General features: G+C 40.8%; 1 protein-coding gene across 1 annotated transcript in view; it reads right to left on the reverse strand.

Moving 5' to 3' along the window:
* Nucleotides 1-8,862: 8,862 nt before the first annotated feature.
* PDPN (podoplanin) overlaps nucleotides 8,863-13,698 on the reverse strand; it is a 253,936-nt gene continuing 249,100 nt past the window's right edge. The window contains exon 5 of the mRNA XM_085608687.1: nucleotides 8,863-11,274. Within this exon, the coding sequence (XP_085464813.1) occupies nucleotides 11,268-11,274 (7 nt within the window). The 3' untranslated portion in view covers nucleotides 8,863-11,267. The remainder of the gene's footprint in view (nucleotides 11,275-13,698) is intronic.

Below are 13,698 nucleotides of genomic sequence, written 5' to 3' on the forward strand. Positions count from 1 at the left end.
AAGTCACTCTAATTGTTAAAAGAGGAATTCTTCGGAGACTCTGGTAAGTTTTACATTGAGCTTTATTGTAGAATATGCGGACACCCACGACCGAGGCTCCCGATGCATGGAAGACCTCTGGAAACCTAATGAACATTTCCAGAGTTCCCGCACCCATCGTTCCAGCATTGGTTATAGAACGACAATTGAACAATGCAGGAGACTCGCGGCCAGAGGCATCCATGTGCCGGGTTGGCACGATATGCCCCATACCACAACTTCTCCCTCCTTTACAATGTAAGAAACACAAATAATAAAGCAAAGAAATACACAGCATAACAATGAAATGACCCAAGGGTTACATTTTTTTTAACCTAAAACATAATCATTAAACTTGGAAAGCGTGCTTCTCAGGCAACTGCTCACATCATCATTATTTAAATAAACACTCCTAGGAGATGTGTGAACCTTTTGATCAGATCCCTCATCAACAGGAAAAGAATCAAGTTGCCCAAGTGAAGTGTTGCACTGAGAATCTGTAATTACTATATTGCCATTTTTATTCAAGGGCTGAGAAACAACTGAGATTGTATCCTGCAACCAACTAGACCAGTCACAAGTATCGACCTCTCCTCTGTTGAGTTTCACCAAAGAGCAAGCTTGAGAATCTGAGAGGCAAACCAACGACCTCTTGTTCCACCAACCCCTATCGCCAAGAAGGGCGGAGCCTTTGCTTACATTTGCTACCTGAACTGGTGAGGAAAACTTTGACAGTCCTTTAGCGACCTTCCTGGGATTTTTAATGAGGACCCAATCAATTATATTCAAATTCTTATTTTTTAAACTTTTCCCATCATCTTGCCTAAACTTCATGGTCTGCTGCTTTTGTTCAACATGATCGGTAAGACCATTACCTTCATTACCTTCTTTTCCACACTCTCTTTATTCAGAAGCCATTCAGTGCAAAAATCTGTATGTACTTCCCTTCCTCTTAAGAGAGAAAAAGCTGACACACCTGTAGTACTATGAGGTGAAATGTTATACGACCCCACTTTGGGGGTCAACAAAATCTTGAACATCCTGACAAGATGATAGAGCTGCTTAAATACCTTCCTTCCTAATGTCCGTTTGCCCTCTTGACTAATCAATTAGAAGTTGGAGAATATAAAGCAACTTTGAAGTGTCTCACGTAAGTGCTCGCCAGGAATGTGCACATTTTGTGAGACACAAAATGTGTTCCGTTATCAGTAACAATAATGGAGGGTGATCCTTCAATCGTGAAAACCCTCTTCATAAACTTGATTGCATTATCCGTACTAGGTGAGTCACAAAACATATGATATATCCATTTTGAATGATAATCAATCATCAAAATTAGGAACCTGATGTTGCTAGACAAAACATCATAAGGGCCTGAAAAATCCAGACCAACCTTGACCCAAGGTTTGACTGGAAAAGGAACAGGATGCAAGGGTGTATCCATCAATTTCTACTTTTTTATCAGAACGAAGACATTCTGCACAGGAATCTATCCAAAATTTGACCTGAGCCTCTAAAGAGGACCACCAATAATAAGATTTGATAAGTTGGGACATTTTAGAAATACCTAGATGGCCACGATGTGCTGACATGATAATGTCTCCCCTAAGTCTTTCTGGAGGGACAAACAAGTCATGACGCATGACCATATCATTGACAAGTGACAACTCCAAGGCAACCATAGCAAAAGCTTGTAATTTGCCAGTAAGCCTCCTAGCCTTCCGGCCAACCCTTTATTATGAATTCCTTGATTTGCTTTAAATTGTTGCCTTTGTCATAAGCTGTCAGCCAAGACTGTTCTGATATAAGAGAACACTCCTTGATCGTATCCAAGTGTGGAACAACATTGGGCAAAAGTTATAACTTATGCTGACGACTCCCAACTGCTGTTCATGTGTGAGAAGGACGAGCCGTTTAATGAAAACTTAATTCATTTATGCCTGACTAAAGTGTTTGACTGGTTTCGACAAAACCAATTGTCATGCAATTCCGCCAAAACTGAAATAATCTTCTTCGGACATACCCCAGGTGATGAATGGCGGAATTGGTGGCCCCAGAATCAATTGCCACCTGCTAGCCCAGTCACCACCGTTAAAAATCTGGGAGTCATGCTTGACTCAGATCTCTCCATGAAGTCACAGGTGCAATCTGTGACTGGCATGTGATTCAGACTCCTAAGAATGATGAGAAACTTTTTGCCTCTGTTCCCCTTGTCCCATAGAAAAACTGTGGTCCAAGCCCTGATTATGTCCAGGTTGGATTATGCAAATGCTTTATACATGGGAATCCCTAATTACTTATTAGGTCGCCTACAGGTTGTTCAACATGCGGCCGCCAGAGCTATTTCTCTGGTAGGGCCTAGGACCCATATGACGATTCATTTAAAAGCTTTACACTGGCTTCCAGTGAAGAACAGGATACTTTTTAAGTCTCTTGTGCTGGCCTTTAAGGCTCTCCATAACAGTGGGGCTCAGTACATTAGAAAGAGAATTATTCCTTACACCCCGGCCAGGACTCTGAGGTCATCAACACAGCACTTGTTACTGGTGCCCAAATTCTTTCGGACTAGAAAGGGGGGTCGCTCCTTCCAGGTGGTAGTGGGAAGATTATGGAACACTCTACCTCTCGCCCTGAGACAAGAACAGGAGCTTTTCAGTTTCAGGCGCCAACTTAAAACCTGGTTGTTCCATCAGTAACTGTGGACCTGTTAGGATTAGAATGCATACTATCTCTCTTTCAAGGGGGACCTTTCAGGACCAGGACACTCCCTGAAGTAGCTGTGCGCTCTATAAATTCCTCATAACATTAACATTAACAAAGCAGCTACAACACATTCATTATCGCCACCATTACCAAGGATCAATTCATCAGTCAAGGCCATGCGTGATAAGCAGTAGGCCCTGAAATTCTTTCCTCCTGGAATGTGCTTTATAGATAAAAAAATTCTTGTAATTTAGACAACAACCTCACCAACCTAGCCAAAGCTCTTCCTAATCCTGTACCATTCAGTATGGGCATGAGAGGTTTGTGGTCTATGAATATTTCAAATTTGTGCCCACAAATGTAATTTTTTAATTTCTCAATTGCCCATACACAAGCCAGGACTTCGCGTTCAATTGTGCTATAATGCTTTTCAGATAATTTCAGCGTTCTGGAGGCAAAAGATATTGTGTGTTCCTTGCCAGCAACCCACTGCCCCAGGATTGCACCTAACCCAGTTAGACGTGCGTCTACCATGAGGAAACATTTACTGTCATCTGGAAAAGCATGTAGCGCAGGTGCTTCAACAATCAATTTTTTAACTTGGTTAAAGGTTGCTGAAATTTCATCTGTCCAGACAAACTTTGAACCCTTTCGTAAAAGGCTCAGCCGTCTGATCATAACCTTTTACGAATCGTGCATAGTACTCTGCCAATCTTAAAAAGGATCACAGAGCATATTTATCCTTGGGACAATCAGCATCACTAATTGCTTTAACTAAGGACAACTGGGGTTTTATGCCCTCTGAAGATACTGTGTGGCCCAAATAGTCCAATTGTTGAGTGCCAAACTTACATTTGTCAATACTGATGGTCATAACTGTTTTGGTCAGTTCACCCAAAACTTTGCTCAGATGAACCAGATGTGCTTCCCAATCACTCGCAAACACCAAGATGTCACCGTGGTAGGCCTGGACCCCTGGCATGTCTCCAAAAAGATTATCCATTCTGGTAGGCACTGGCTGCGTAGGCCAGGCCAAAAGGTAATCTGAGATATTTGTACACTCCAAAGGGTGTGACAAACGTGAGCTCCTGAGAGCCTGCTGATAAGGGTATTTGATGATATGCGGACCATAAGTCAATTACAGAAAAAAAATGCACCCTTAAGCCTGGCAAGAAGCTCCTGTATTTTGGGGAGAGGGTGACAGTCGATGAGAATGTACTTATTCAGTGAGCGCAACTGAGCACATAATCTGACCTCTCCTGACATTTCCTGACAACTACAATGGGGGAAACTCACTCCGAGGAGTCACATGGTTCAATAACACCATCCTCACACAAAGACTTAAGGACTATCTTATGTTCACTCCTAGCACTTAGGGGAAGGGGACGTACCTTATGAACAATGGGTTGGACATCAGTTTTGAGTTTAATCTGATGTTGAAAACCTTTGACGGTTCCAAGCTTATAGGAGAACAAGCTAGGAAAACGGTCCAAGACCCTTTTCACATCCACAGTGCGCTCTTCCACTCCTAAACAACCCACTTGGATTTCTCATCAAACCCATCTTCAGCATAACCTTTAGGTAACTCTCCTAACACAATGGTATTGTCTGAACCTGGAACTAAATCTAAACCCATTCTTGCTAGATCTTGCCAGCCAATTATGTTGCATCCTTTGACTTCAACATAAGCCTTAGTGCGAATCGACCTTCCCAAACATTCCACCCTGGACATGAAAAAACTTAACATATCTATATCGAATTCGCCAAAGGCTTTGGGATTTACATCAGTGTTCATTAAAGTAACGGAACCCTTCCACGTTTATAAAAATAAAATTTCTGATAAGATATTGATGGGTGATTCAGAATCTGCCATAATGGGAACTTCAAACCTGCCAAACAATGCGTTACACCAAGGTCCTTTGATCTTTTTGCTGTCAAGAATCACATTGCATTCTACTGTTAACAAAACATCATGTAGTTGCTCTGTGCACCTATCAACCTCTTCAGCAACTTCAACATTGTTTACTCTCGTAGTGAATCTTCCAGACCTACAGACCCCTTGAAAGTGGCCTATGTTTTTTGCAAAGCATGCATTTGTTGCCTAGGGCAGGGCAAGTGGGGTTTTTGCTAAGATGGGACCTTGACCACACCTATAACAACTGGTATTATTTCTTCTGGGAGGTTGCTTGACTTGCCTAGGTACTTTCACAACATTCACACAATCTGTTACTTCATTCACAGGGAACTTCACTGCATTTACAGATGGTTCATTGAGAAGTGCTTTTGAAGTTGTCATGGAGTGCTCAACGCTCTTTGCGATGTCAATTGTTTTCAAGAGAGAAGGTTTCCTACAACTAAGTCATCATTCTTGGATTTTCTTTGAGAAACAAGCAAAGACAAATTGATTGTGAATATAAATGTCAGTGTGAGCCTCCATTTCGCAACTAGATGCCAGAACACGCAAAGCTGAAATGTTATCATCCACACTTTCATCAGCACTTTGTCTCCTCCTAAAAAAATTATGTCTCTCAAGCATTATGCTTGGCTCCTGGTCATATTGTTTATCCAAGCGAGCTAATGCCTCTTTGTAGGCATCCCAATGATCACTATTGCCAGAACTTCCTTGAGGGGGAGAAATGGAAGGCAAGCTTTCAAAAGCCTGTTGTGCTGCAAGGCCTCATTTCTTCATTCTGATCATACTGCTTGTATTTGCATCATCACGATTGACTTAATTTTACATTTGATGATTCAATTAATATGACAACTTTGATAAGATCCACTGGAAGCCCTAGGTCAACACTTGAATTAATTTTGTCGTAACTAATGGCTCAGGACTTCGTCTAATACAATTGTACATTATACCTTTTCCTATAGATTCTTCATGCTCACAATTTTTGGTCCTGATGATGATCTCAAATCAGTGAGATCGAAACGCCGTCGACTTTTATACAACACAAAACTCCTTTGCTGTTTAAATTACAATCAGGAGTTTATGTCTATGTTGTCAATGCGATGTATATATTTTAAATGTCACCTTCACTCGCCACATCACGCTTGTTGTCACTTTCTTGTGAGCACTTGAACTATATCTACCAAAAAAAGCATTGCAATATTGTTGATAAATAAATACTCTACTATGCGAAAGCCCATCTGTGTCCCTATGTACATTCAGAAAATTGCCTATTATTGCTCCGTCTGGCATTAATTGTCTATATATGCCCAATGCTATAGGCATAGTGATTAACACTTCCCTAACTCAACAGCTCTCGCTACTTTGGGACCGGTTCAGCCTTGCATGAACTATTGTTTTCTTATAAGAGCAAGGCCAAGACAACCATACAATACTGCAACTTTGCGAGCGGGGGGAATTTAACGGCATCAATAGCAGCCACATGGTTTTCAAAAATTTTGATCCATTGACGCCATCCAATATTTGGTTTCCCAGGATGTTGTAGGAATGGTGGAGGTTGGACAAACTGTTGCGAAGTTGCCATGATGAAAATATAGCTAGATAGTCAGAAGGTAATATATCAATAGTTTTTTTTTTTAAACAGTTGAAACAGTAAAAATCATATGGCACTTTTAAGGCGAAAAAAATAAGGTAAGTTGTATAGTGCTAATAGTTTTTAAAACTGTGAGGTGAGCCTATCACCGAGAGTGAAGGCTCCCAACATGCATGCCTTGAAGATTTTCCTTAACTGAATTTTAAAAGTATTTAAAAAGTAAGGTGAGCCTGTCACCGTAGATGCTGGCTCAGAGGGGAAGATATGGCCGTAAAAGGTGAGTAAAGTTTAAAGGTGGGCCTGTCACCATAGGTGCAGGCAGATAACATCCTACCTGAGATCTGTTAAACACCGAGGCGGCAGAACAGCGGGAGCTGCTTTGGGGCCTACAATGCCCCCGCAATCCAAGATGGCCGCACATACAGCATGCTGACGTCACTCATATGTGTTGGCTTATGATCTGAGCCCAATCCAATATGACGGCACGTTGAGCGTGGTGACGTTATGGCAGCTGCTCCTCTTTTGATAAATCTACATGTCCGATGAGTCCATTGAAGAGGCGGAGGGGCAGTGTCGCCTAATTCAGGCAATTGAGACAGCGAGCAGGGGAGCGGCGCGGAGGGATGGCAGCAGGCCTCATTGAGCAGCAAAGCAATGCAAAGTAGGTCGGTGGGTGTCCGATGAGCGTGGAGATCGGGTCGTCGCCAAGTTGTTAAAAGAGGAATTCTTCGCAGACTCTGGTAAGCTTTAAATGGAGCTTTATTGTAGAACAGTGGTTCTCAAACTGTGGTCCGCGGACCCCCAGGGGTCCGTGACACATTCCCAGGGGGTCCACAGGCAGCAGGTGTAAAAGCACTGCAAAGTTCATTGTATAATCAGCAGTTTTATGGCAACAATAAAAGTGCCAAGATAACTCCGGTGATTAATGTATTTTCTTAGAGAGATGGGAGTTTTGTCCTGTGGCAGCTTTGAGTCATCTAAGATAGCGCAGAGGGTGAATATGCCTGCTGCAAAGAACGTGTAACATGCATTTCAAAAACATTATTTTATGTGCATAGCTCAGTGGTTAACTGCTTTTGTCATTGAGATTCTGTTGGCACTGTGAAGTTAATAAGTTACAATCGTAATCTAGCATAGTGTGCTATGAACTGGCAACAAAGAGCTGCACGCAAACTGTATGGTACAAGTTAGCAAGTTATGTTTTTTCTCAGTCTTTCATTATCGTGATGCTGCTAAAAAAAGGTTTGTGTGGGCATAAATACATTCTTATTATTACATTCAATGCTAAACACTGTGTTATGTTCTGAATCCTGAGTTTGTGCTTCTCCAGACCAAGCACTCTTAAGGAAAGCCTACCAGTATTGGTGACATGTGAATCCTACACCTTGAAGTCCTCTTTATCTTATGTAACATTCTCTATACACTGAATTACACACGTATGATTCATTGTTTCTTTATGTATGTGGTGAAAAGTGCTATGACACCCTACACTGGTGTGAGAGGTGCTAAGAAACAAATGAAATACATTTATTAGACGGGCTATGAAGAGATAAGAGGCACAGTTGGAGGGTGATACTGAGGGAATCATTGAAAAGCCCCAACAAGGATTGCCATATCCTGGTGCACAGTCAGTAATACAATTCAATATATAATGACAAATGTGTTGTAGAATGCACTTTTTTTCCCTAATGTTCTTGGGGGAGAGGCCTAGGAAGCACCCTTTGTAATGGTCTGGCTCACTCACTGCACTTGGTGTGCACCGTACGGGGACTGGTCTGACAACATTTACCAGGCCTGCTATGGGTTTCCAGTCTGGCCATGGCAGGAGTAGGAGCCTCATACCGCGAAATAAAACCAAACATTGAAAAGTTAGTCGCCAAGATGTAGCACCAAAAATGTTCAATTTTTGCAAAAATGTTCAATATAAAATAATAACATCTTTAGTAATTCAAGTATTTGTTTGGTGTGCACTTCTTTGTGTATTTTATTGCGAATGACTGTGTAAATGTTTAAAATTTAAATAGTACAAATTGCTTGGGGGTCCCCGGCTTCCAGTAGTGAGTCAATGGGGGTCCTCAAGAGTCAAAAGTTTGGGAGCCACTGTTGTAGAATATGCGGACACCCACGACCGAGGCTCCCGATGCATGCGAAGACCTCTGGAAACTGAATTAATGTTTCCAGAGTTCCCGCACCCAACATTCCAGCATCGGGCGTGGAACAATAATTGAACAATGCAGGAGACTTGCGGCAGGAGGCATCCACGCGCCGGGTTGGCACAAGAGGCCTCATGCCACACTAATGTAATTAACATTTTGAAGGTTTTCAGTTCTGTATATTACCTATTGTGTAGAGTACATGTTGGTAGAATGACAGTAGCGCATCAGGTATACAGAGTGAGTGGTAGAGAAATGGTGGATGAGCATTCCAAGTCATACATTGAGATGGCCAAGCTTCTCTAGGCAATTGATTGATTTCAAGAATGACTAACACCTCACACTTTTCAAGTGTTGTAGCACCACTGGGCCCATTTTCTTTGCAAACCCTTTTTCTCCTAGCAGAATTCCCATCCCTCATTAATACCCCAATTTGAATGTACAGTCAATTATTGGAGACAAATCATGGAGAGACGAAAACAGGATTTAGTAAAAGTTAGGTTTATCAAAATTCTTAAAGGAGTGAATACATCAATCGCAGGCATTTAACAGTGCAGGATAATCAAATCAATTTCTTTGACTGCCATTAATTAGCAAAGCTCTGGAAAAGTTCAGGAAGGAATTTGAACCATAACAGCTCAAAAGTACTTTCCCATGCGGGAAAGAAGTCTGGGAATAGGGTGCACAGCTTATGCGTCAGCGAAAGGAAAAACAAATAAAGTCTGCAAGGCAGTTCTAAAAAGTAAAAAGAAGCGAATAATGTGTCTCTCAGACCGTGAGAAAGAACATGTCTCTCCTTTTTCGTGACATCAATGTATAATATAATCCTAAATTTCCGAGGTGGCACCTCCTGGATCACCTCATCTGGTCAGATCACTCAGTCTATTGGTCAGTTCATATAGGGTGATTGTCATTCAGTATAAAGAAGACACATATTATGGCAAAAAGGTGGGGACCATCACGGAAGCTGTCAATCCAGTTAGTATGTAAAACTTCGAAACAATAGTCCTTTTGCAAAAGAGTGAGTTCAAGAGGACAGTTTCTCATGGCAGATGTTCCCAAAGTAGCAAAATTGTTGGGAACAGTCCTCATATGTGAATGGAAACTCTCCCAATGAAACATAGTTTGCCTTCACATTGTAAGAGAGAACAGAATCAAGCATGCAAGGATAATGCAGGCCTAAATGGAATTTGACTCAAAAGACATAATATAAATGTATTAAAAATAAACATTTCATTCATAACCCTGGGATTATATATATTTCTTTCAACATATTTGCACTCATAAATCACTTTAGGTTTATTTACATGTGACATATTACTGCATTTCCAAAGTACCAACGTGTAAAATTATTTCAAAACATAAATTATTAATATTGTTTCTAGTAATTCACATTAGTATATGTATGAAAATGATTCCCTAAAAGTTTCAGAGCATTTGTATTAGCATATACGTTCAGCACCTTTCTCTCCATTCTCGCTTGGGGCACAATTTCACATATGCAAATATGGAGTTTAGAATGAGTCCTAAATGACACACGAAATAACCTCTAGATTACAATAGTGCTTCATAAGTGTGCAGACCATATGAATTTATCACTTAACATTACCTCTATCATATTTTGAAAAGATTCCCCAGTACCAGTTAATAGAGTACAAACTATGTTATTCAAAGGACTAATTCTCTTCAAATTTACTCTTGTCTGCATGCTTTTACAATGCAGTAACTAAGTCTTCAAGATTTTCTCATGTTTTCTGTAACCTATAGTTAGCACAGTTGGTGCAGGTTTGTCATGTTTTCTCTCAAATGTGTCAACATCGGTTTTATGTGCCAGTTAAGAGGTTAAGTAGTTTATCTGCTTCATCACAATCATTTGGCGTTATGCAGCGTTTAATTGGGTATGCCAGTATTGAAATTAATTTTCCACATTTACACCTGCCAGTATAGCCTGTAGTTGTATATCCTCCCACAACAGTGATAAAACCCTAAGTAGAGAGTTAAATGACCCCCTCTTGAGAGAAATGTATGTGTTTCTTAATTCGCTGTGCTTCCTAAAAGAAGGTAGTATCAATAACACCACTCGAAAATAAAACTCAATTATATTTGAAATTGACTACATTAAAAGAAGATAAATCAAACCAGTTTCATTTCCATGCACCATGAGCTATACACCATGTGTACATGGAGGTGCTCTTTATCTCGGCGGCTTGTGCTGCGACACTTTTCCTTGGCCACAGCACAAAATGCAGTGATAAGGAGCACTTTCCAACCGCTAGCATGGCAGTCGTATTGTAATGCGGCAGTCTGACTGCCACAAGCTTGTCGGGTGGTCTCCTGAACGCAGCAGTTGCAGTGCGGCAGTCCAGCCCGATGTAATTGGCCCCTCTGTGTTTCAAACCATTCACCTAAATTTCTTATTTTCTTTTGGGTTTTCCTCTTAGCTTAGATGCTATCTCCTGATGTACATCTATATAATTTATTCAAATAGTACTTAAAATTCAAAGTGTTTAAGTTTATACGTACGTATTTTGGAGGTGGCATGTACAGAGAGTTTCACTTTCTTTTATTTCAAAATACAATCTTATTCTTGTTTTTTTACCATTTTTATTAACATTTGTCACCATGCAAACTGTTTGTTTAAAAGAATTCCACGGGGTTCGAGAATGTTGATATTACCATGCCTGCTGAGACTGAATTGTAAGAATGGGCATGGAAGTTGCACAACCACAAACATTACAAAATGATGTGAAGTTTTTTCCGTCGGTCCTTTTGAACCATTGTATTTCAATGACCCACATTCTCAGTTTAACTTGAAGTAGTTGGTATGAGATGAAACAGAAGGTGATGATTTTTCACTATTATAAAATGGTGTCATTCATCCGTCAGCTTGTTACGGCCTGTGAAACAAAAAACAGAATCCGAGTTATCTAAGCTGTTGTGCAATGTTTATGTATCTGCAGTCTAGAAGTGGATATCATTTGTCCTTCAGTTCCAATAAATGAATCTAATTAATTGTATTACTCTGAACAGTTTTGGTTGGAAACGTCCTCCAGGCATATGGCAACAAGATAAAAAGTTAATCTTAACAAAACATACATGGCCCACACATTTCTTATCAACCTCAGCCACCATGAAGAACTTGCTTAATGGTCTACTGAAACTGCAGTATTTCAGTGGTATGTGTGGACAGGAGGACAAGTTGGCAAGCCTGTCTAGGGCTGCTGAGTAAGGTATATCATCCCTAAAGTTCAATTCATATTCTAAGACAACACCTCAACTGAAATGTTGACCTCTATAAACTATTATTTCGTAGTTGTTTGATAGAATACATGAAAGGTGTTCTTAATGAATCCCGCACGCCTAAAGGTTATTTGTTCTGGCAAAATACGGGTGTTTTCATCAGAGGTTCAGGCTGAAGAATATCTAAAAGGACTTGGGGAAGGTTAAAGATTTAACCATTGTACTGGGTGTGTTTCTTTCTTTTTGCATGCTGGATTAGAGAATTTAAAGACTGGGAGTGACCTTGGGACACTCGGGTAGTGGAAGTCATCATATGGGTCTATTGATCTATATTGCCTGTATTTGGGGGGGGGGGAGGGAGGGTTGGGGTATAGAGGGGGGGGAGCTGTGGAGGGAGATCTGTTATGGGAGGAGTTGGAAGTCAATGTTATGATAACCTATGATAACCTAATTAAATTTGAATATATGCAAGGGGTTGAAAATGGCCTACTGGAATTATCTTTTCTTCTGTATGGCTAATATAAGAATTGCATCAATAAATATATGTGGGCTTAATAACCCGTCTAAACGACGCCGGATTAGGGAAGATTTGCGATTCCTGCGGGCAGATGTTTTCTGCCTGCAGGAAACGCATATTGAAGCCACCCGGCATACATTTTTGGAGATTGAGGGATTCCAGCTTGTTTCTTGGACGTAATTTGAGGCTAAGACTAGGGGTGTTGCAGTTTTAGTAAGACGGGGAAAGGTTAATATTATTCGCTCTTCTGCGGACAGTTTGGGCCGCTGGGTAATGGTATATGGTAATTTTCAGGGCAAAAATTTCACACTTTGTTCTATTTATGGTCCAGTACTGGATGATCCTGAAGTGGTTAATTGGCTTAGTTTAGAGCTGGTAGGATGGCAATCCCCGCTCATTATCTGCGGAGACCTGAATATTAATATAGAGTGTGGTACTTTAAATAAAACAGGGAGTGTATACACTGGGAGAAAGCCAAGGGTATACCGTGCTTTACAGCATCTAATAGATCTGCATGGTTTAATTGATGTATGGGCCTTTTTCAATCCGGATGATGCTGGCTTTACATATTTCTCTGCACCGCATAGAATTTTTTCAAGGTTGGATTATTTTTTTGCTTCACCCGTTCTGCTTCAAGGTTCTGGAATTATTAGATTTCCACGAGTAATGTCGGATCATAACCCGCTTCTGCTTGAAATAAATACATTAGTTTGTAGGACTGAAACCAACATTTGGACGTTTAATCGTGGCCTGTTTAAGGACATGGAATATATTGACTATATGTCTTTATGGATTACTAGGTTTTTGGAAGAAAATATTAACAGTACAAGTATTCAGAATGTGTGGGATACACTAAAGGCAGGGGTAAGGGGTGAAACAACACGGTTTGGCTGGGCATCTCAAAGGAAGGAAAAGGTTAAATTGCAGCGGTTATATACAGAATTGGCAGAAGCAGAGCAGAACCTGGTTGTTCAGATACAGATGGGTGGGGATAATGATTATGCTCAAATCCGCAGCCAGCAAATTTTTTATTTGGGATTCTAAAATGTTTGAGAATAGTGAACGAGCAGGGCATTTGCTAGCCTTAAGAATTAAGGAGAGGGAGACAGCTACGCGTATTAAAAATATTCAAGATCCAGATATTGGTTTGGTATCCGGGGACAGGGCCATTGTGTTTGCCTTCCAGAAGTTTTATCAACATCTATACAGCGAAGACATCAGTGATAACGATGGGCATCAGGAGGAAATACAAGAGTATTTGAGGGGGATAGGTGTAGATACACTACCTCCGGAAGAACGTGATTTATTGGATGCTGAAATTAGTATGGAAGAGCTTTTTCAAGCTATAGACTCTCTCCCGGGGGGCAAAGCCGTTGGTCCAGATTATCTGCCAGGAGAATTTTATAAGATATTCCAGCTTCAACTTACCCCTGTTATGTTGGCACTATTTAGGATAGTGCAGAAGGGGGAATCCTCCCCCGAGCCCTGGCAGAAGGCCCGAATTATTACATTTTTCAAGAAAGATAAAAATCCAACGGACATGGGATCATATCGCCCAATCACG

The sequence above is a fragment of the Triturus cristatus genome, chromosome 1_2, assembly GCF_964204655.1.
Source record: "Triturus cristatus chromosome 1_2, aTriCri1.1, whole genome shotgun sequence".
In the NCBI taxonomy this organism is placed as follows: domain Eukaryota; kingdom Metazoa; phylum Chordata; class Amphibia; order Caudata; family Salamandridae; genus Triturus; species Triturus cristatus.